This window comes from Danio rerio, chromosome 8, assembly GCF_049306965.1.
Source record: "Danio rerio strain Tuebingen ecotype United States chromosome 8, GRCz12tu, whole genome shotgun sequence".
In the NCBI taxonomy this organism is placed as follows: domain Eukaryota; kingdom Metazoa; phylum Chordata; class Actinopteri; order Cypriniformes; family Danionidae; genus Danio; species Danio rerio.
Genome location: NC_133183.1, coordinates 28,662,501 through 28,686,589, shown reverse-complemented (window position 1 = coordinate 28,686,589; position 24,089 = coordinate 28,662,501). Strand labels below are relative to the sequence as shown.

The following is a 24,089-nucleotide window of genomic DNA, read 5'->3' as shown; positions in this document are numbered from 1 at the left end:
ACTGTTTGGAAAGAATTTATCACTTTAGATTGATTGGTATGATTCTGTAGGGGAGTGCATAAAAAGGAAAACACAATCTATGAGCGTAGATAAATTCAATAAAGAAAAATATGCAGATTAAATGAACAGCATTTTATTGTTTTCCGAAGAGTCAATGTATTCAGGTAAAAGTAATTGAATAATCAAATTTAAAATAATACTGCATAGCCTTCGATTTAAATTTCTTTAAATTTTGATTTCTTTTAAAACCCGCACACAGTCACTGGCCTCAAAAAACACTTGCAAAATGATCAATTATAATCCAGACTCAACATTGCGTACACTCACACCGTGACTATTGCGAAAGATCACATAGCGATATCAATGCTGAAACGATATATCGTGCAGCCCTTGTTTAGTGGTGGGGTTTGGTGCCACGACTCCTTTTAAAAATTGCACATTTTTATATGACTGAACTCGAAAGGAATTTGTACAAATTAGACACTAAACTTAATGTAAAATAGTTACGTTTCCTCTTGAGATCAGCCTGAATTTTACACGTATTTCAATTCAATTTTGAAAGCATTGATGATGCAGGGTTTAATAGGCATGAGATGCGCGACCTTGGCAATGCTTGCACTGGTCAAACGCAAGTGTTTCAGTTTGGCCAAGCTGCTCTATCAGCTAATCAGGAACTTTGTTATTGCTTGTGTCATTTTGACATGTCAGAGCGCAGGGCATGTGTATTGACAAAATAATGACTTATCAAGATGGAAAGTCATACGGACACATGCTCCCAGACACGGGCCTGTCAGTGTAGATGTGAACAATGCTTATTTATCTCCTGGAAGAGAGAGTAGCAGTGCAGATGGCCCTACAAAGACCTGCTGTTAACGAATGAGATGCTAAATGCATACACAAACACTTACAAACACTTCTGTGCTACTTGTGTAGTTAATTTCCCAATTATAGCATAGTGCACCTTGTTATGTTATAGAGCATGTCCTCGCCACAGCCGTCAAAAGCAGGCGTTTAAGTGCACTTGGCTATACATCTGACTTATGCGATATTGATGTTTCTAAATTGCCTTAATGGCCTGTCTGCATAATTGTTTCAGCGTAACAGCTGTCGACTGCCGTGCACCTACAGAAGGCTGGTTATTCCTGTTTATGCCGATTATGCGTTTGGGAATGGCAAATATGAGCTAATAAGTTATGATAAATGGCTGGCTGTATTAAGAGAGAAGATTGGTTCCATACAGGTGAGCTTGTGTTCGCCGTACATTATGCCATATAGGGGCTGTTCAAGTTTGAATTCCCCATCTATCTGTCTCTAGGCAGCAGTGTGGGTTGCTAGGCAATCTTCTCTCATTATGACATCACAAAGGGGAGGACTGATAATGCAGCTAAAAGCTTTTTCTCCCTTCGCTCCACATACACTCACACACGCTCTCCAGCTGATCAATGCTTTTAGTTTATCCTACTGACATTAATGAGCTATTAAGGGGGACATTAGCTCTTCGGATTTCGATTAGGTTGATTTGTATAAAAATGGTTATATTTCCATAAGGATGTTTGTCCAGGTGCTTGTATATGTATTATTAAGATTCACATTAAAGCTGGTTGTTTGCATCCCAGACAGGTGTTTTATCAGTGTGAGTGTGTTGGGGAAAGAAGGCGACTGAAAGCAGTCCAGAGCCTAAACTGCCTGACATGCCGGCTGTCTCATTTAAATGCAAGGCAGAGGATGAAACATCTCAACATATACCCAGATCAAGCAGCTGGATTGAAGCAGTCAAGAGCTCAGCTCACCCATAAAGATCATTTTCACGCTCGGATCAAAAGGAATCACCATAATTTAAGATGTAAGGCTTTAAATGACACTAAAGCAGCATTAAAGGTCAGGCTAAATCACCACCATCAAGTTAGAGACAGTTCCGGGCTCAGTTTTAATCTAATATTATTAGACATATGAGTAGGATGTGCTCCCAACTAATCTGCGATAACTCATTCTCTCTCCCTCTCTTTGAGTAGACTTGAATTTCCGATAGTGCTAGCTGAAGTTTCACTTGGCTTTTGATTCTTTTTAAAGTTGTGGGAAAATTAAAGTAGCAGCAGATATTTTCTTTCTTATTGTGTAGAACAAGCAAGTGCAATGGATTATGGAAATATTTGAAAAAATGATGCATGACTTATTTGTCTGAATTTTGAAATGTGAGTGTCAAACTCATGCAAGTGACATGGTATTGCGGTATTAGATTTAAAGGGGACCTATTATGGAAAAATCACTTTTGAGGTGTTAAACAGTTGTGTGTGGCAACAGTCGGGGAATAGAACCAGCTTTTAATGGCTAAACTCTTTTGTTGACATTCTCCCTTTTTATCATGTCATTAGAAGGGGAAAGCCCCGCCCACTAGTGACAATCTCTTCCTTATTAGCATGGGATGTTAGTCTTAGGTGCATCCCAAATTGCATACTTATGCTTTATTTTACGTCATTTTGTAGTGTAAATAGTGTAAGTAGTGCATTCACATTGAGAACTCTAAAAATAATAAGTGCACTTTGATTAACTGATGATGTACTTATTCAACCGTTAAAATGAAGTATAGGATGTTGGACACTTCTCGCACTCAACGGCTGCTGCTTTGCTCACATAGCGGAGGGGCGGAGCTTTCGGGCGCTCATGTTGGATTACTTAATTTATTATTTTCCTACGAAAGTGATTATACCTCCTTCAGAAGGTGAATAATCATGGCAGGTATTACATTTTAGTTTGATCATTTATTTCACTGATTTGGCAACTAACAAACATCAGGGCGACAGTTTGATTATGCTTTTAGTAAAAAAACATTTGTGTTCCATTTGGGTCGACACTTCATACATAGTATATAGTGCAAAAGTGCATAGTCTATAGTGTGCCATTTGTAACACACATGTAGTTTTTGAATCTGCTTCGACACAGGCATTTCTAGCTCCACCCTCTTTTGAAAATAGGGCTGGGAGCACAATCTCATTTGAATTTAAAGCAACAGTCACCAAAATGACACCGTTAGGCTCAAAGCTTAAAATAGGCAGTTTCAATGTGTTGTAAAACAATATTGTGTTATTTTGAGCTGAAATTTCACATACACACTCCAGGAACATCAGAGACTTATTTTACATCTTTAAATAATTAGACTCCTGCATATGTTTCCAAAAAAAGTAATATTTTTGCTTGTCATTTCAATTAAGTATTGATTAAGTCAACCTGTTTTAAAACCAACTCACTGGTGTTCCAAGATTATGCCTATGAAATTACTTTTCAAAATTTAAACTTTTCATATACAGTTTTCTTATAGTGCACAAAACGCTGACTGATATACTGGTATCATGTACCCTATTTCCTGATACCCTGTACTGAGATTGAGGAAAACTCCCTTTGAAGTAGATTTTGTGCTTTGTAACTTTGCCATTTCTTTACACTCAAAGAGCAGCTTTGCTGTATATGAAGGTTTTCAGCAAAGCAATCATTGCTTTATTGCTCTCTATTGGGACATTTTGAAATGGACAGAACTCCATTTAATGGGATCTTGAACCGTGTTTTGAATAATGCAGACTCGTTATTTTGATGATAATATTGCCCTTTCTGTATTTTCTGATGATGTGAAGTCAGTCCTGTACCATGTTAATATTCACCCCTTATTACCTCACCAGTGATTGTGACTCACTTATTTCCATGCAGTCAAACAACAAAACACGCAGTCTGATTACAAGTGCTTATCACAAATATGACTGTCACTGATTTGCTTTTCTAAGACACAGCATAGTTCCGGAGTTGTGTGGCATTAAAGGCTGATGTGTGATTACAAAGGCTGGTATTTTGGCTGCAAGTCATAATTACTGAAAATTCAGCCAAGAATTTCTTATTGTTAAGTGAAACATAGTGAACATGTTTATTACTGCTTAAGCAACATGTTCTCTTTCCCAACTCATAACATTGACGCAATCCTCAATTCCTAGTCACTTTCATTATGTCTCATTTAATGTTTTCAATGCATTTGTAAATTATCAATCATTATAAATCTGTACACTTTTGGGGTTTAAGTGCATTTTACTTAGATATTTGTTGTTGAAATTAAATGTCTTATGTCAAATTTTAAACCTGCATACGTATGTATTAAAAGTGAAAAGGGAATAATGAGTAGCCCCACACAGAATCATGCAGAAATGCACAGATTTCCACAGATTTTAAGCATATGACTGAGTCTATTTATTTACTTGTATAAATTTATAATTTTTCAGTTTCTATATTAATATCAGTAATAATATTGACTAATATGAAAGTGTTGATTTTAAATTATAAACAGTAAAGTTTGTAAAGTAATATTTTCTGTACTTTAGTAGATATATTATATGGAAGACTTGCTTTGTTTATCAAATAAGTGGATTTAAATGGATTTGCGCTATACACATTAAATAAAAGTAAAAAAAAAAACATTTTTTTATTTCATATATTACGTTTTAAGTTACTATACAGATTCTGTCTGGCCATAATAATGGGTAAATAGTGTAAGCAGTCCCAAGCTCCAATGTATCCTCTAGCAAATATGGTAAAATGTACTATTCTTTCCCAATATTTCCTTATTTAATAGATTTTTTTTTTACTTTTTTGTGTTTTTAAGGCTTTAAAGAACAATTTTAAATTCTGTTATGCTATTTATTCAGCTAATTGTAAATTGTAAAGCTGCCATAAAACTAAATAAAAAAATCTGTATGACTATAATAAGATCCTACTGTATATGAGAGAGTAAGGTGTAATATCAGATGCATTCTTATCAGTTTTAGAGCAACTGAGCTTAGCCTGGCAGTTAAGGAAATAAAAAAATCTTGTTTTCTTTGCATTGCATCCAATCACATTGTATAAGTGTTGAATCGGATCAAACCGGTATAGCTGCTTCATATATATATTTAATGTATCATATCTGCCTCACTTCTAAAATGCACATCCATAGTTGATACTTATACGAATTGTTTCTTGAACTTAGTAGAATGATAAAGGATTATGATGTAGAACATTCAGAATTGCCACCACTTATTGCATTATAACTGTTATGTTTGCTTATATCAAATCAAATATATGCATCCTGGGTGCAAATAAACAAGTTTCTTTTTTTCAAATGTACCTATGATTGTCATTTAAAATAAATAAATCAGCTATCTTGCTCTCTAAATAGCACCTTCTATTCATCTTACACCATAGAACACTTCTAATCTGTTATCTTTGAGAAAATTCTATCTTTCTCTCTCCTGTAAGCATTCATTGAGCAATGAGAATCTGAGAATGAACAGTCCATTACCTCATTTTTTGATTGTCCCCCTCCCTTCTTTATTTATTTATTTATTTTTATTTATCCTTATCCGCATGTATCCACATGCATGCTAAACTGATGAACGTTCTAGTCATAAATCTTGACTGTCATGTTGGTGATATGTTTGGCTATCACTGTGCTGAAGTTATTGTTGGGGTCAGCTGATGCCTGCTTCTCTAATGCCCTTGATTGAGGCTATTTACTCCTCAAGAGCATTACAGTTGTCTGATCTCTATATGAGTTACTTGAATGTGAATATGTGTGCTGCTGTATTTAAACATAATAAATCATGAAGGTAGTCAAGTCTGAAAATAGCTTCTTTCCACACTTGCCAACGGCGAATTGAGAAAATGTACAGGCCATTAATAATTCTTGCGTACCATGAAATGGCATTTGGTATACATTTATTGAATAATGTATTCATGGGGAATTTTTGTCCTTCAATAAACAAGGACAAAAACATATTTGGACCTACTATTAGTCCAGTTTATCGGTTATGGCGACAATTAAAAAAATATATATTTTTGTTGTTGAATAGTCTTGTATGACCTATCCCAAGCACCACTCTTTATATTTTGCATATCATCTCTCTTATTGCATGCCTGATTTAGATAACCAGCTCATTAGATGAGCTCCATGCATGAACTGTGTTTCAATTAACATGTCCCTACACAGTGTGTATTGCTTCCTACTCCCTTCATTGCTCTTTAAGCATGAGAAATGTTCATTCACAGATTCATTCACACAAATGCATTGACTGCAATGTCTTCTTACTTGAAGCATGACGGTTACATAATATACTTCCTTGAATATATACAATATAAATTTGCATATTGCACACTAACTTAAAATGTAATTTGAATGGAAGATATAAAGCTGAAATGATGGCAGAATATCTTCTGGACCCCACTTATTAGGGCAATTATGTTTGTGTTAGAAGTGAAGTGGAATGTACAGAGCGGTGGGGTGCGAGGACCAATATTGAGAAACGCTGACCTAGTGCTAGGCGATTTGGTCTAAAATCAAAATCTCAATTAATTGAACATTTTAACTCAATTACAATTAATAAACGATTTTTTTTTAATTTATTTATTTATTTATTTATTTATTTTTGTTGAATATTTTTGTAAAGTAAACATGCATTTTATTCCTTTGATACAAGCTGCTCTTGTTTGCTCTGTTTTGTCAGTGTTTATGTTGTCTATGCTCGACATTTCGGTGAAATAATGGAGCGGGGTCATGTGATGTGACTTTACACTGTAGAAAAGTAATTTAAAAAAAATTGTCCTGGAAAAAATTAAATCAAGTTGAGTTCGATTACTTTTGGATTATTTGGCCAGCTCTATGCTGGACCTGCAAAGACCTGCAAAAATATAACTTCAGAGGTTGTGCTGTAGATCAAGATCTAATAGAAGGAGCCATAGCACTTACAAGGTAATAGGCAAATTCCAGTCAGAAGTGAACATCTTTAAGCCTGAAATACTTACGAAGTGGTGACTTTAAAGGCTGGTTTATACTTCTGTGTCAAGCTCACTCGTTTGACCCGGTGCTACCTTTGCGTGGTGGCATAGCCCTTTCTGTGGCCGTCGCCGATGCTGATGCACACCTTTCAAAAAAAGTAACTACACGTCATAATACCCCATTGAGCAAGCTATGTGATTGGTCGGCTTCGTATCGCTGATGACTGTGGGCAGGACGAAGAGCTGCGCGAACCCATTGGAGGGTAAAGTCTAGATTGCATTTTTTAATGACACTGTTTAACAATAATTCATATTTTTACACTACTCTTACGGTTGGGTTTAGGGTTGGGCTGGGTGTAGGTGTTAAAGAATACAATTTATTGGGTAATTTAATAAATAACATAAATAATACTCTGTAAAACTAATGTTGCTGTGACAGTTGGGTTCAGAGTTGGGGTGGTTGTAGATGTTAATAAAATACAATAAATGAGAAATTTAATAAATAATATAAATATTTCTCGTTAACTTCCGGCCACAACCATATTCAATTTAGCACCAACCCCGTTGTGGAGTAATTGTTTACAAATATCGAGTCCTGTGAAGTAGCCCCAGATGGAAAGTTTTGTTTTGTGTTTACCTTATGAATAAAGTTGTTGCACGTCAGATGGTTCCCACCTCAAAAGGTGTGAGTTTGAGCCACTTCTGCATTAAGGTAGCGTTCAGAAAAAACAAAACACCAGTGAAGAAACTCGACACAGAGGAACATAAAAACCTCACTGCCACAGCGTTTCGAAAGTGTTATTACAGAGCAACACAAACAGCACGCAGAAGTATATATGAGAATTCAGTGGCCCCTGAGCACATTGTCTTGTAGGGTCCTCTACCCGGCCGCACCCCTATAGTTGATTTTTTTTTAAAAAGGATAAAGGATAATATAATGTTTTTTAATAAAATGATTCTATAATGAATTGCCCACATTTTTTAAATAAATGATATGTAGTACATGTATTTATAGTCTGCAAAGACTTAACTTATTTTGAAGACATTAAAAGCACACTTTGATAAAAAATACTAATAAAATTAGTAAAAATTAATGGCTTTTAGTATACTTGTTCAAGTTCACTGAAGCAGTACTAAAAATGTAAATTTGATTCGTTGTAAATACGAATTAGTTATATTAGGATGTCGCTAACATTTGACACCAGGTGGAAAAATACTGTTTATAGAAAATTTTAAATAACTATTTAGATGCTGTTTAAACACATGGGCCAAACATTATTAAATACCTAAGAGCCACTTGTGACTTTTTCACATTTAATTTTTTTTTATTATTAAACAAAAAATGTTCTTTCTATTAAAAATAAATGTATTCCCAATCTGATATGTAATGGAAAAAAAGAAGAATGAGTTCATCAGATGCTGAATTCAAAACGGTTGATGATCGATCGTGTCAAAACATGTTGCCATGCGCTTTACAAGCTACACCACTCACGCTGCTTTCACTTCCGCTCTTTAGTTATGTTGTCTCTGTCAATTAAATAGTGATGGGTGGAAATCGAGAGGTGTCAAACTCAGTTCATGGAGGGCTGCAGCCCTGCATAGTTTAGTTTCAACCCTGTTTCAACACACGTACCTGTAGGTTTCAAACAAGACTGAAGTACTAAATTAGTTTGATCAGGTGTTTTTAATTAGAGTTGGAGCTAAATTGTGTAGAGCTGCGGCCCTCCAGGAACTCAGTTTGAAACCTGCGCTTTAAGGGAAGCAGATCACTTTTGTCTTGAAATTGTAGAAATATTACATTAAATAAACTCTTGTGTTTATGTATAATAAGTCTGTGCTGGTTAAAACTGTTTGTCAATTGATTTAATAAAGAATGAACATCTGAGAGGCAGACTATCAGTCCACCAGTTTAACACATTTGTGTGTATTTTAATGTGCGGTGTCGCAGCTCCTAATTAATGCAGCTTGCCTTAAAAATGTTTTCACACTTACAGCAGTTGCCAGTCAAGTGTTAAAGGCATTGTTCACCCAGAAATAAAAATGGGCTCATGCTCCACTTGTTTCAATCCTGTATGAGTTTCTTATGTTCTGATGACCAGACCATCCATGGTAGCCTTAATGACTTCCATAATGTTTTTTTCTCCTATTTCGGAAGTCTCTAGCTACCTTCAGTGGAAAAGATATTAACAGTTAATGGTGAGCAAATGACACATCTCATTCATTTTGCCTCCCACATACAGTAAATCACGTCCATATTTGCAGTCAGCTACAGTAGAACACATTGGGTTGGATTAGGGAAAGTGTGAGAGAGGTAGTAAAGGGGCATCCTGTTCAACCTTTGCACAGCATATCATTAAACTTCTCAATGAACTCACTTTACTTATAACACACACACACACACACATACATCACACACATACACACACACTCTTCAGAGAGTGTCATATTCCACCTGCTGTGTTAGTATGGAAGATCTAGGGCAGCTGACGGGACAGTTTTGCCTCTCGCTCTCTCTCTCTTTCACTTCTGCCGGGCTACAAAACAGAGGAAAAAAGTTAGTAGCTACTGTATTTTTTTTTTGCATGTGGGAGCAAATGCATTTGTTGTCATTCACACCAACACAGTCACTAACATGTAGAGTATCTGTTTTACTCTTCGTCATGTAATATGCTCAGCTGGATTTGGATATATGGCATTTGTTGCAGTCTTTAAACATTTATGTCACGTACTGTGGTGTTTCAGTTCATTTCTTTTGCACTGTTTGAACAGTATCCAGTTGTACTTGTTTTAAATGATGCTGGACATTGGTCTGCTGTTACACTATTAGTTTCTATGTGTTATTTATATTAAGTTTTAGACATAACATATGCATATGTTTATCAAACAAATGATTTGTATATTGTGTTAAGTAGAAAATTAAACCATTTTTTACGTTGTAAGGTTGCAGATTGTGTGTGCCTGCCAGTGTTCACCATAATGTTAAACACAGATGTCGAGGGCAAGCTTATATCTGTTTACTGTTTGGCATTAGAACTACTGGATGGGGTTACCGGCCAGAGAAAGAAAGTGTGTGTGTGTGTGTGTGTGTGTGTGTGTGTGTGTGTGTGTGTGTGAGTGTGTGAGTGTGTGAGTGTGTGAGTGTGTGAGTGTGTGAGTGTGTGAGTGTGTGTGTGTGTGTGTGTGTGGGTGTGTGTGTGTGTGTGTGTATTTAGCTATTTGCAGCAGTCGGAGATGATATGCTTCGGAAATAAACCCTGTAGCCTGCCTACCAACGAGGTTTAAGAGGTTACAGCTGATGCCAAACTAAGCCTGGACAAACTGAAAGTTTTGGTAAAGGCTTTGGATCATAGAGATTGTGCTCCGCAGTCACAGACTTTAATTTAAATCCCGCTTCTTATTTGATGTCCTGGAGCGAAATCAATTTTCCAATATTTGGGCTGTTAAACCAGGGGTGTTTATCATTGCTTTGCCATCTGGACATTATTTTGCTTTGTTTCATGATGGAAAAGCTCTGCAAATATGTGCGTACTGATCAAAGGAGAGATTTGGGTTGGGTATTAATGGGAGGTTAAACAAGGCTAAAAGGCTTCATGAAAAGCACTGACAGTTTTCACGGTGGTCTCTTTACACTTTAAAATCACCGGTGCATTGAAATTCGGCACATGAGAGCTTGGTGAAGGCCTGAAGCTAAGGCTGTGAGAGCAACATTGATCGCTTGTCATTCAAGGAATGCACAAGGCCATCAGCAAAGCTTCAGCTGATCGCTTTAAACAGATCTCTCTTTCACTCTTAATCATTTGTTTGTGTCTCTTGAAATTCTGTATACGGTAAAAATGCAGGGTTTCACACAATTCATTCAATTAAGTTAACTTTACAAACTTAAGTGGACTGAACATGAAACATAAGTTGTCTTTAAAAAATCTCAAGAGTTGTGTTGTTTCAGCTTATTTTTAATACGTAGTTTAAACAAGCAGCTAAATATTAAATATTCAGTTCATTAAGCTAATCTTAACTCATTTTTGAGTGTAGGTGGCTTATGAAATAATAAGGATGTTTTTCTTTTTTTTTCTTTTGATTGGATTAGTTTCCAAAATGTCAAATCATACCCCCAAAAAAGTCCTCTCAGCCTCTTTGCATGTTCCATTCATTCATTTATTAATTTTTCTTCAGCTTAGTCCCTGAGTATTAGGGGTCGCCACAGCAAAATGAACCACCAACTATTTCAGCATATGTTTTACGCAGCGGACGCCTTTCCAGCCCCAACCCAGTACTGGAAAACACCCATATAGAGCATGTCCTATACCACATGTCCTTGGACTCTGAGGGAAACTGGAGCACCCAGAGGAAACCGTGTGAATACGGTGAGAACTTCTTACTGTGAGGTGACGGTGCTAACTACTGAGCCACCGTGCGATATGCTCCAGCAGTTAAGACTTGAAACTATACACTGACATCACCCATAGATTTCTAAAGAGCACAAAATAAACTACAACTTTTGTTTGCACGTCATGCCAACTAGGGGTTGCCAAAAAAGGACTAAGAGGCGGAGCGTAGGCGGAACGTAGGCGTAGCATAAGTGGAGCTACAAATGCCTTCTAGCACTTTGCTTAGACAGGCTTTTGTTGTACACTATATCAAAAATACTGTTGTAATACATTGAGCCACTAAACATTGTTCTTATGAGATTTTTCTACAGGAGGAAAATGTGAATTACTTCCAAACACTTCAAATATAGTCTGTGTTAGTAAATGCAAGGCTAATTATGAAATCCAGGCATAACACTGTATGACAACACTTTAGATGACTGTCCTACAGCCTATACAACTAATCAATCTGTCAGATTCTGGAGTGCATTACTGGTCTAAAGAAAAATGTAAATGATAAATGATCTTAATTAAAACAAATACATTTATAGAGATGGTATATAAGTAAATAATTTCACTTACCTGAAATGGAGGCCACTTACTGTAAATGATTTGTGAACACAATAAAGGGCACACAGCAAGCCATATCATCTGATAATTGTAGGAAATAATTCCAAAAGGCAATGGACTGTGTAAAGCCACATAAAACGAAACAAAAATACAATGTACAGCCGTTTACTTTCATAGTATTTTGTATTCCTTCTATTGGAGTCATTTTTTCCTACCATTGAATTCACCGCTGTCCAGCATTCTTCAAGATATCTTCTTTTGTGTTCCACAGAAAATAAGAAACTCAATGGTTTGGAGCCACTTGAGGATAAGTAAATGGGATTCAATTTTCTTTTTTGGGTGAACTATCCTATTAAGAGTCTCTGAAGGTCTTGAGTCTCTTAAGTGGTGCACTCCGATTTAACCATAATAGTCATGGTTAGAAATGTATGAATTGCATGAATGAAATGCTTTTGTCATTTTAGGGACTCTATTTCTTCTATGTCCGTGTAGGCCAATCTAATTTCATTCAAGTGCCTTTTAACCTTCAATTTGTTTTTGTTCTGTACAAGCAAATCCAACTTGAATACATGATTTGTGCATTCAAGCTTGGGGAATAAAAAAGGAAGAACTCGGTTTTCTTAAATTTTTATTTTTATTTTTTGCTGTTTTTTTTTAGGATAGCTGCATGCAGTGCATTGTAACTGTGTTGCATTATACTCTGCATCCTCAATTTTATGGACTGTTTTTAAATGGTTGTCATTTCAAAATATTGTGAAATTAAAGCTCAAAGCTGTGCTTACAAGTTAAAATAAACTCTCAGAAAATGTTAGTACTACAACTACATTATTGACTAGTAACTTTTATAGAAAAACAAGAATGTGGGAGAATTGGATCCCAAGAAAATGTTTCAAAACCCAATGTTCCAATGTTCTTGGTGTGTTACCGTTTGTGTGTGTCCACATAGTTAACAGCTTACAATAAGGTTCTATTACTTAATGTTTGTTCATTTACAAACATCAACAAAACTTTTTTTACAGCTTTTATTCTTCTTTGTTAATGTTACTGAATTAAAATTATATTGTAATCCTTGTTAACTCCATCATTAACCGATTAATAGGATTTTAGCTCAAATTCATAAATATTGAAATGATCAATATTATTTAATACATGTTGTATAAGTATTGTTCATTCTTCATTCACGTTAGTAAATACATTTTAATAACATTAACTAATAGAACCTCATTGTAAGGTATGCATGTTTTTTGCTTATTGTGAGAACACACACTGACTGCAAACATTTAGCCCAGATTTTCTTTCACTGAGAGTTTTGTGGAAATCACTAACAAATACCAAAATCTGAGGCAGATTGATGGCAGATGTAAATGACAGTCATATTGTGTGTACTGTATTTTCAAACATACTGTGTATTTTTAGAGACACTAACTGACAGAACCACCAAGGTTCCTCCTTTTATAATGCCATGAATAATTTTGCTGAAAAAGCATTTTTGTTTATTGTAATTGGATGATATAGAATTTGCATCTTGTATTAGTGCCATGTGTATTATTCTGAAGGTGTTTTATTATCATGCAAATTACCATGTGTGCAGTCTGTGTTTAAGGTTTAGGCATAATGTGTGGGGTTTTTTGTTGACCATAATTCATATTGTGACTTGCTATTTCACAACCTGTATATTTTTGGTAGTGTAGATTTTAAGGTCAAAAGCACAAGTAGATTTGTAAAATAAATTATAGATCAAAATACAGTGGGCCCTATCTTACACTCTGTGCAATAAGGCACAAGTTGTGTTTGCACAGTTTTTTTATTTGCTAATTTCTTGCACAATTAATTAATTAATTAATTTATTTTACTTTGTGGATTCATGGGTTTGCCGATCTATGGTGTATTAAGGTGCATTTTTGACACATTGCTATTTTAAGGAACTGAAATAGACCGCGCCATTGACCAACCAATTGCAGGTCTAAAGTCCAGCACAGAGCACGTTAGTTATGCGCCTATGCAGGTCCAAAATGTGTACACGTTGCTTAATACACACAGGATGTACAGCAATACACAAATATCTTTATAAATGAAAAATAAAAATGCAAGATTAAAATGTTACAAAAATTTATATTTTCTACATAAATATAAAAACCACTGCCTCCATGCCTTTTTTATGTCGGGGGACCTTTTTTAGTTTATTCATGACAATTTGTATAATGATTTTATTATTAGCAGTATTATTTATTAAATGCATATTTATATTTGTTTTAATAAAAACCAGCTTAGATTTGTCCACCTGTTGGGTTTTGGACCATGGGGAGTAAGCAGTGCGTTTGGATATAACTCAGTTTTTTGACCACACTTCATTATTATTGTTCATTTATTCGTTTGCTGGATATTAAAACTTAATTTAACATTTTTGAAACAAATCTTAACAAATGAAATTAAATATGTAGACTAATAGATGTCTTCAAGGGAGTGCGCACAACACAGTTTCCTTATCGACAAAAGTAAAAGAGTAAAGTAAAGAGTAAAGGTAAATTAAAGAGGCCGAACAGAGGAGGCTCAACCCTTATTCTCGCTACAGATGGTTTGTTTAACTGTTTTCTTGCTAGTGAAGCATTCAGCTTTTACCACTTACAAAGTCCGCCATATAAATAGCGAAAAAGGGAATGTGAGATGAGACTATGATTGGCTTAATTCATGTTATGTTCAAAACTCACCCATTTCTTATTAAGAGAATATGAACAACCCTGTTAGACCATGTGCTGAGGCATAAACCCTATTTTTTATACTTACAATGGCAAAAGTGCATTCGGACATGCCCTTAATGCTTTTGCGCCATGCGCTTTATATTTTGCGCCTAGATCGGTAAAAAAGAGCCCAGTATATGCAATACCTGTAACTTTTTCACTTTTTTTTAATCCATTTAATGAATATCACCATTCTTTTCCATCTGCCTAAAAAAGACATTAGTTTTAGGCCCTGTTAACCGGGCATCAGTTGCTTAGCAATCCCTGGTCATGCCCTCACTGTGCTCCAGACTTCCTGTCAGAGAGACAGACGGGTTTGACCTCTGAATGACATGTCTCAAACTTGACATCCTGTCAGAGAACACGTAAGCAATGTCAAATGTGCCTGCTGAACCAACTGTGAACCTTACTCTTGTCTTCCTGGTCGGTTCCCATGGCAACGGGATGGTTATGATGCCTTGTGAATTCATCTGTCTTCTCGAGGATTTCCATCAAGAATATCAAAAAATGCTCAAACTCTGTATTTATTAAGATGTTTAATCTTGTTTGAAGTTTTGACAGACATTGTTCTTCCATTTTCCTCCTAGTTTGACATGCTATTCCTCCCCCTCTCTCTTTGATCTTGTTTCTGTCTCTGTCTGGGAAACAACACATTTCATCCATTCATCATCGATCTGTTAAACCCAGCATGCAAGAGACACAAAGAGACGTCTTTCTCTCAAATTGCCAGTCTGTGAACATCATTCGAACGCAAAACATTAACTTAGATTAAACCAGAACATTTCAAAAAGCATTTTTTATCAGTGGCTTGAGACTTTATATGTCCTTTATTTAAGAACATTCAACAAGCTAAAAGGTTCGAGAAAAGACTGAAGAGAGGATGAGAAAAGGAAACTGGATGTCTTGGCACTTTAGTGATTTTATGTCACTCACAATCACAGAATCAATATTTTCCGAGTGCATGTGTACATGTGTGTTATGTGTAAGTGTTTTGAGCGTCTGACAGCTAAAGGATCTTATCGCGCTCCTTTGAAGGATGTTGATCTTTGACGCTGCGCACCTGCTAAACAGGTTCTCTTATCCGTCAGTGCTGAAATTACAATTACAATTTGATGATCACAAAACACAACAGAAAGCATGTTCAGGAAAAGTGAGAGAAGCCATTTCCTCAGCAGAGTAAAGCCGGCGATTTTGATTTATAAGATCATGCTCGTTTTAATTAGGTAAAGAAGCTTTCTAAGCATTGAAAAATATCTTGAAGGCGTTATAACAAGCATCCCATGGCTGAGCCTCTATTTTGGCATTGATTTGTGCGTAAAATGCTTCCAGTTCCTTCTGCAGTGAGTGGTGTGATATTTCAGCTGGATCAGAGGTGAGATGCTGCGCTGGTGATAGCAGAGGTCATTTGAGCTGAACTCTAGACATGTACTTCACTATAATGTGAGCTTCCTTCCATTCTCATCAATCCAGCGTAATCAGAATGAATCTAATGGAATGTATCTCTGTGTGTGTGTTTCTTCTTTCAGATGCACCAGTGCAGAGACAGAAAGCTCTGACAGAGCTTGGTCAAAAAGGTGACGTCGCTTCTCAGGAGACGTCGTTAGATAAAGGTAAGAATAATACACATGCTGAAAAGCACGATAAGACCAAATCAGATAAGCACAAACACGCTACTAAAATGCACCACCGAACGGTGGAATGAAAATGAATGCGCGTATGTGTGTGTCAGATTGAAACACACAGTGATATATGAGGCCTGAGAAATGGAGAGTAGTGAATTTTCCTTAGCCGGAGAATGAACACACACACACACACAAAACATCAGGCAGCAGACGTAAATGATAACCTCAAATTGGATTGTCGGATGAGGCCGTCACAGTGGTGCAGTGGGTAGCATGATCGCTTCACAGCAAAAAGATCACTGTGTGGAGTTTGCATGTTCTGTCCGTGTTCGCGTGGGTTTTCTCTGGGGGTTTCTCTAAACATGTTCTCTCCGGTTTTCCTCACAGTCCAAAAACATGCGATTTAGGGTAATTGGGTAAGCTACATTGGCCATAGTGTATGTGTGTGAATGAGAGTGTATGGGTGTTTCCCAGTGAACGCAAAACATATGCTGGATAAGTTGGCAGTTCAGATTAAACCCCAGATTAAAAAAGGGACTAAGCCAAAAAGAGAATGAATTAATTAATGACTTGTCGAATTGACTTTTTCTGTGAGCTATTTACATATTTTTACTTTTTTACTTCACGATTTTTGTCACCTCAAAGCAAGAAGGTTGCTGGTTTCAGTCTCGGCTGGGCCAGTTGGCATTTCTGTGTGGAGTTTGCATGTTCACCCCATGTTCACCTCCGGGTGCACCTGTTTCCCCCATAGTCCAAAGACATTATGTATAGGTGAATTGAATAAATTAAGTTGTCAGTAGTGTGTGTGTGAATAAGTGTGTACATGTGAGTGAGTGAATCAGGTGGAAGGGCGTCAGCTGTGTAAAACATATGCTGGAATAGGTAACGCATAACCAGTGCTGATCACCAAATGATCTGAGAGATTCATCACTACTATAGTAGCACAATTCCATCAGTAGGATCCATTACCTTTGTCTTGTGGTTGGTTTGTGTAATGCAGTTTTGTTTATGCTACCATTTGTCATCAACTATTGTGATAATCGCTCTCAATTTCAGCAGTACTAAGTAAAATTTTTAAACTAATTTCGGGAAATTGAGACTAAGCCGAAGGAGAATGAATGAATGAATGAATGAATAAATGAATGAATGAATGAATGTAAAGTGGTAAAGGTTCTTTTGTCTCATCACATTGACTTAAAGCAGATAATTTATCAGTCTCATTCATTCATTCATTCATTCATTCATTTTCTTGTCGGCTTAGTCCCTTTATTAATCTGGGGTCGCCACAGTGGAATGAACCGCCAACTTATCCAGCATATGTTTTACGCAATTAACCATTGTGAATCAAAAACATTTGCCAAAGATGGGTTGCAACTAGAAGGGCCACAGCGGATTGAACCGCCAACTTATCCAGCATATTTTTTACAGAGCGGATGCCCTTCCAGTCGCGACCAATCTCTGGGAAACATCTACACACACTTATTCACACTAATACACTACGGAAAATGTAGCCTACTCAGTTTACCTGTACGGCATGTCTTTGGACTGTGTGGGAAACCGGAGCACCCGGAGGAAACCCACGCAAACTCGGGGAGAACATGCAAACTCCACACAGAAACGCCAACAGACCCAGCCGAGGCTCAAACCAGCGACCTGCTTTCTGTAAGGTGACAGCACTACCTACTGCACCACTGCATCGCCATTTATAGATCTGAAATTTTCAATTCATAATGCTGAAAATTGACAAAAAAGATTGCAACATTTTGCTGTTGGTAAAATTATTATTATTATTATTATTAATATTATTATTATTATTATTATTATTATTATTGTCAACTTTAATACAGAGTTCTCCCTGTTATTGTATTTATAGTTACTAGTTAGTCTATTTTTGATAGCTCTTCCAAGTAATAATCCACTTTAAGATCCGGTTACTGCAACTGTAAGCTTTTCTAGTAATTTCATCATTGTCTATGCAGTTATGAGAACTGCTGTGAATGCGGATGAGCTGCCCATTCATTTCCTCTCTGGCTTGTTTGTTTATTATTATTCTCCATGACAGTGAAAAGTACATGACATGAGCTGAACTAAACCTGCATCCCTGATAGCCACAGTGCTCTGATGCCTTGTTATTGTGGAGATTCAGCTTTAGAGCACCTGAAAATCATCTGAAAGTGTAGTTGGTTACTTCATATGTCATTCGGGTGACTGTCAGGTTCCTATTTAAATGGCTGGAATAAGATGCATTGTGGAGAAGCGGTCCAGTCTGGCTATGCAAGGCTGCACACATTCACTCTCTAGCGAACATGTCAGCAGCCTGTCACCCCCTTTGCAGTTTTCTTTTTCTCCACATCCTAGCATATAGGCAGAATGAAAAGAGAAGAGGTGGTAAAGTGGTAGAGAATAAAGCATCTCATGAAGGGATCATTGTTTTGTTTTACAGTCAGCATAATGGAATGAACCGACTTTTAAATTGCGATTAGTGTAAAGTGTTCACATCACATGTAACCATTACTGAGAGCTTCGACTTGTGCCATATGACCGCTGCACTACTTGACATATTAATGCATATTAATTTTGTCGTTGCCATGGAAATACATAAAAGACGTGGAGCACCCAGAGTAAAATGTTATGGGCTGTCAACTCATAATTATGATAATTACATCAAGCTGTGAATGCTACATAAAGGATCTACATATTTGTTGTACTCATTTTCAGCTCATTTGAGTTAGTGTTGTAATATGAATAGAAGTGAATATGTGCTTAATGCAAAGTGGGAAAAGGTTGTTGTCTCATCACATTGACGTGAATAGCATGATTTACATGTAGCACATAATTTATCTGATGTTTTCAATTCATTCATTCATTCATTTTCTTTTCGGCTTAGTCCCTTTATTAATCTGGGGTCGCCATAGTGGAATGAACCGCCAACTTATCCAGCATATGTTTTACGCAGCGAATGCCCTTCCAGCTGCAGCCCATCTCTGAGAAATGTTTGTAATTCACAATGGTTACATTTGACAAAAAATGTTTTTATTTATAAAGAAGCTTTGAAAATGCAAAATTTAGCTGCTTACATCTTACCCTTCACACTTTCAATTTTAAATTTGCCATATACTGCATTGGTTCATTAAGTTAAATTGTTCTCTGATATCTAACTGTTGGGTTTGAGTCTTAGGCGAGTAAAAAAAAATGCTCATTTTTTACTCTGTAAAATATCCCTACAATCAGAAGGCCCATAATTGACCATATTTGGATCGATCTTGAATATTAATGAGCTTTAGCATGCAGCTCTCACAGACACGCACACACAGCATGGCATATGCTGAACACACAAAGGAGAGAGATTTCTAGTTAAGTCTTTTTAACTTAATGGGTGGATTTTTTTTTAACTAAATGGAGAGAGTGAACTCTGTATTAGAAACCCATTAGAGTAACCTCTTTTGCTTACAAGATCTGTTGTGGATAAAGGCTAAAAGACAAACGAGGTTGATTGATATGTATTGTGTTGTATTTTTAGCTATAATGTCTAAGTACACATTGTAAGGTTTAATTATAAACCAATTCATAACTAGATGGGGTGTGCATATTGATGTTCTCAGAGCTACATATAAGTCTGTGTTCTCTTAATGACAAGGCTGCTTCTCAGGTCCGGATGAACAACCTAAAGTACATGGAAATGAAATGGGCATGGCCCCTGGGTCACATCACAATCTGCTTTGCCCTCTGATTAGCCACTAGGGTTTTACACTGGTGAAATTTACATGAGAACAAGGAAACCATGGCATCTAAGGCTCATGGCATGGCTATTTTCATATACTGATCTCCTATTATTCGACTATGCCTAGGTATAACCAGATTTTTGTGTCATGCCAAAATTCATGTTTGCTATCAGGTTTGCTTAATTGACCCTTCGCTAACTCACACCCAAAAACCGCCACCCACCAATCGTTGCTTGGCAACTGTAGCTACGCACAGGGGCTCTTTAAAGCTTACGAGTGAATGCATATGGATTGTGCAAGTCTGATACTCGGTATCCTTAAAATTTGGACGGGATGGTGTAATTTTTTTCCCTTTTCAAAACCTAAAACCCAAGAGAAGAAATGCCAGCGTGGATCAAGCTGTGTGAGGGGCGCTAATTGAGCGGAGCTAAGTTTTGTTTTGATATTCCTGACACAATTCAGTGATAGACAAATGACAATAACTCACACACCCCTTACCCTAAACAGGTCTAAACTGTGTTTCCTACAAAAACACAAAGCTGGTTATGTTTCACAGCTGTCTTATTCCTTTTTTTCCCACTTGATATTGTGAATAATGCTCCGTTTAAGCCTTCGCCATAACGTTAGTAACTTTAGTCATACTAATAGCGAATAGGTCATAATGACACAAGTTATTGATCCGGAAAATATGAATCTGCGAGTCTGTTGCTAACTTTACTAAACTTCATATTTCCATCTGTTTCAAGCTACAAATATTTGAAATTACAAATCAACAGAACAAAACCGAGATATGATCACAAACTGAGCTCTTGCGATCAATAGACTTTACCAGCAGCTGTTTTTCAGTCATTTATAAAGAGCACACAAACATACTGACAGTAATAGGTAATTTATTGTACATTGTTATGGGTCAATGATGTTAATATTTAGCACAAATCTATCAGTCCCCTTTATGGCTGTTCATGAACTATGTAAAAGCACTGTCATGCGCGTTTCCTCGTCGGTTAGTAACGCTATATTTCATTGCACAACAATTAATCTATTAGGCTTTTTGGCTAAAATAGAGAAATCACAGTTTCATTTGTTATTATTAGATTATTTTTAAATGTCACCTCTCCTGCTGAGCATAAGCTAAGCTGTTGAATGGCTAGCATATGAGGCGGCTAGGCTAAGCTTGCTTCAATTTTGATTACTTTATTCTCTAATCGGTTGCCTATATGTTGTGAATATACCCCTGTAAAACATACTGCAGTCCTTTGCTTGACTGGTGTAGCAACAGTACCTAAGGAGGGAGGGGCTTAACGAAGGGTCCATTTATTGGGGATAACCTCTACCTTGATATATATGGCAATCCGATTTATTTCACTTTTATTTGCTCAGTTGTGTTTATTTATGAGTGTAGTTTATGTATATAATAACTTACATAAAAATATATTTATATTTCACTCCCCTACAAAATCATCCCAGATAATGACTTTACAAATAGAGCTATTTAAGTCATCTGGTAAAATTATATTGCAATATATATCGCAGAGACAAAAAAATATTGCAATGTAAAAAAAAATCTAATACTGTGCAGCCTTAACTAATAGCCATAAAGAGCAAATATCAGGACAGTGTTTTTTTTAAACAAATACCATGATATTTGTTTTGGCATTTTTTCTGGAATGAGAAGTTGTGGCATTGCCATTAAATTCCAAGAATTCTGCTGTGTGTGTGAAGGAAGATTGCTGTTATGAGCATGTTCAAGTTCAGAGAGCACTGATGTGAGTCATTTACTCTGAGCCAATCAGAATTTTCTGATGACAATGATGCATTCACTCTGTGCTATTAATGAAAGTAAAAGCCTTTAAATCCTTTGTCCAGGCAAATTGAGTTGCTGCTTATTAATCAGACAATGCTCCTAATCTATGTTCTTTCTTAGTGCCAACTGTAGGGGAAAATAATCAATAAAATGCTTCTGATAAACTGCTGTGAAATTAACTACAAGCTATATTTTTGGCTGTGTGATGCACGTGCAATTGAAGGGGAGTGCCATTTATCAACTGGTGAGTCAGATTTCAGTTCAATGCCGATAATCTTTCATTCCAACGAGGGTCTCACAAGCTCTAGCACATACTCAAACACAGGGGTCTCAAACTAAAATTGACAGGGGGTCATATCAGTGGCTGACAATTGGAAGGAGGGCAGTTTTAATATTATAGCACACGAAAGAAGTGGAAACCTGATTTAAATGATGCTCTCAGACACTTTTGCTTAGAGTATTAAAGCTCCTTCTTTTTGTTTCTTGTTGTACATATAGAAGGTGTAGTTTCAGTTGCTATAAAAATACTACAATTTAATAATAGGCCTAATAATAATTATTGTTTTTTTATTATGTCCCAATCATTTTTTTCTTAACCAAAAGTTGAGCAAATAGTATAAGACAGTATAATGCAGTTTGGCTAACTTTATTGACTTTAATAGCAATTGTTCTTCTCAATCATTCTATTTTTGTTAAACTATTACTAAGAGGGGAAAAGTAGGTACATATTCACATTTACTTTAACATGTTCAATTCAGCCTGCAATTTTAGCTAGTAATTTTACTAATGCACATTTTTATTCAATTCTTAATATGCAAATGAGGAAAATCTATTATTGAGACCATTTGAATCGAATATTAGCATAATTATTATATTTACACAACCAGCATAAGCCAGGAAGAAGTGTTTGTACAACACAATACAGGCAGTATAAAACTGATTATAATCAAATGACCCTTGAGTATTTGCAAAAATATATCTTTAATAAAAATAGAGCAATTATGGACATTTATTTCAATGATTAAATGCGTTACTCTCGACTGCACGCTGAGATATACACGCTATATATACACACCCACGGACCAAACAAGGCCCCCAAGTCAATTTGTTTCGGCCCTCCAAAGAGTGAGACCCAGACATAAAAAAAATTTTTTAGGTTAGTAGAAAAAACAGTCGTTATAGCTATGATGATGATAGCGATTGAAAAAAATTTATGTTTTGTTTCCATTTCCACTTTTCCATCTATCCATGTTCATTCCGTACACCTCTGTAGCCATATGCCTATGCTTGCGGATACTAGCGACAACATTTTTCCCCTATAGTTATGTATTTTGGGACACTGCATGAATGTTAAAATTTTACTTAAATATGAAACCATGAACAAAAAAACTTGCTTCCTTCATGTTTACAAAGACAAACACAGCAGTTTAGAGCCTTAAAAAAAATTAAAACATAACAATTTAGGCCAAACTCATTCATTCATTAATTTTCTTTTCTGCTTAGTCCCTTTATTAAACTGGGGTCGCCACAGCAAAATGAACCGCCAACTCATCCAGCATATGTTTTATGCAGTGGATGCCCTTCCAGCTGCAACCCATTACTGGGAAGCACATGTTTTTGGACTGTGGGGGAAACCAGAGCACTCAGAGGAAACCTATGCGATCACAGGGAGAACGTGAAAACTCCACACAGAAATGCCAACTAACCCAGCCGTGGCTCGAACCAGTGACCTTTTTGCTGTGAGACGATTGTGCTACCCACTACCCACCAGCCACCGTGCTGCCCTGGACATTTCTTGCCCTCAAAATTGAAGTTACCTAATTTAATATCCATAAGTTTTAGTGTGACAGTGGAATAAACTAGGATCTCGTTTAACATTAATTGAGGAAATACATCTAATTGCTTTAAAATAATCTTTTTTTAAACCACTAATTTCTGGTTAACTATGTCACAGAATTTACAGGAATTGATATGTGATGGCTGCTTTTCCTGACAAATTGAGGAATTCCCATTGCCTGTGTAAACAGCGCAAACTTAATTAAAACATAATCTTGCACAAACTAATTGAGACATGTCAGATATACAGTGAATCAAACATAAAGCTATAAAATTACACAAAACAAACATACAAACATGCAAGCAAACATATAAGTTATAAAATAACTTAACAAAAAAGAACAACATACCATTCAGACATCAAACAGAAACTCTGTTAGGGGTTAAATTAAATCATATTCTTAAAACAAATCATACAATTGTTTAACCTTATCACCCTTTATTATTTTTAAAACTGTGGAAAACTCCTTTTTAAAGACAATCAATTGAGGAGCTGTTTTCAAAATTTTGCATTTATGAATAAAGAATTTACGTAAAATAACAAGTAAACCATTTGCAGTCAAGTCATCCTTTTACCTGGCCAAATGTACTCCAAATTTCACAATGTCCCAACAAATGAAAAGGTTGGAAAATATCATTTTTTTAAC

General features: G+C 36.2%; 1 protein-coding gene across 6 annotated transcripts in view; it reads left to right on the top strand.

The window, feature by feature from the left end:
* kazna (kazrin, periplakin interacting protein a) overlaps nucleotides 1-24,089 on the top strand; it is a 79,689-nt gene that overhangs the window by 6,647 nt on the left and 48,953 nt on the right. For 4 of the 6 annotated variants that reach the window (XM_073908962.1, XM_073908961.1, XM_021478152.2 and 1 more), the window contains exon 2: nucleotides 15,985-16,068. In XM_073908962.1, the coding sequence (XP_073765063.1) occupies nucleotides 15,985-16,068 (84 nt within the window). Of the gene's footprint in view, nucleotides 1-9,248; nucleotides 9,341-15,984; nucleotides 16,069-24,089 lie in introns of those variants that run through there. The other 2 variants (XM_073908965.1, XM_073908963.1) reach the window with 1 other exon arrangement.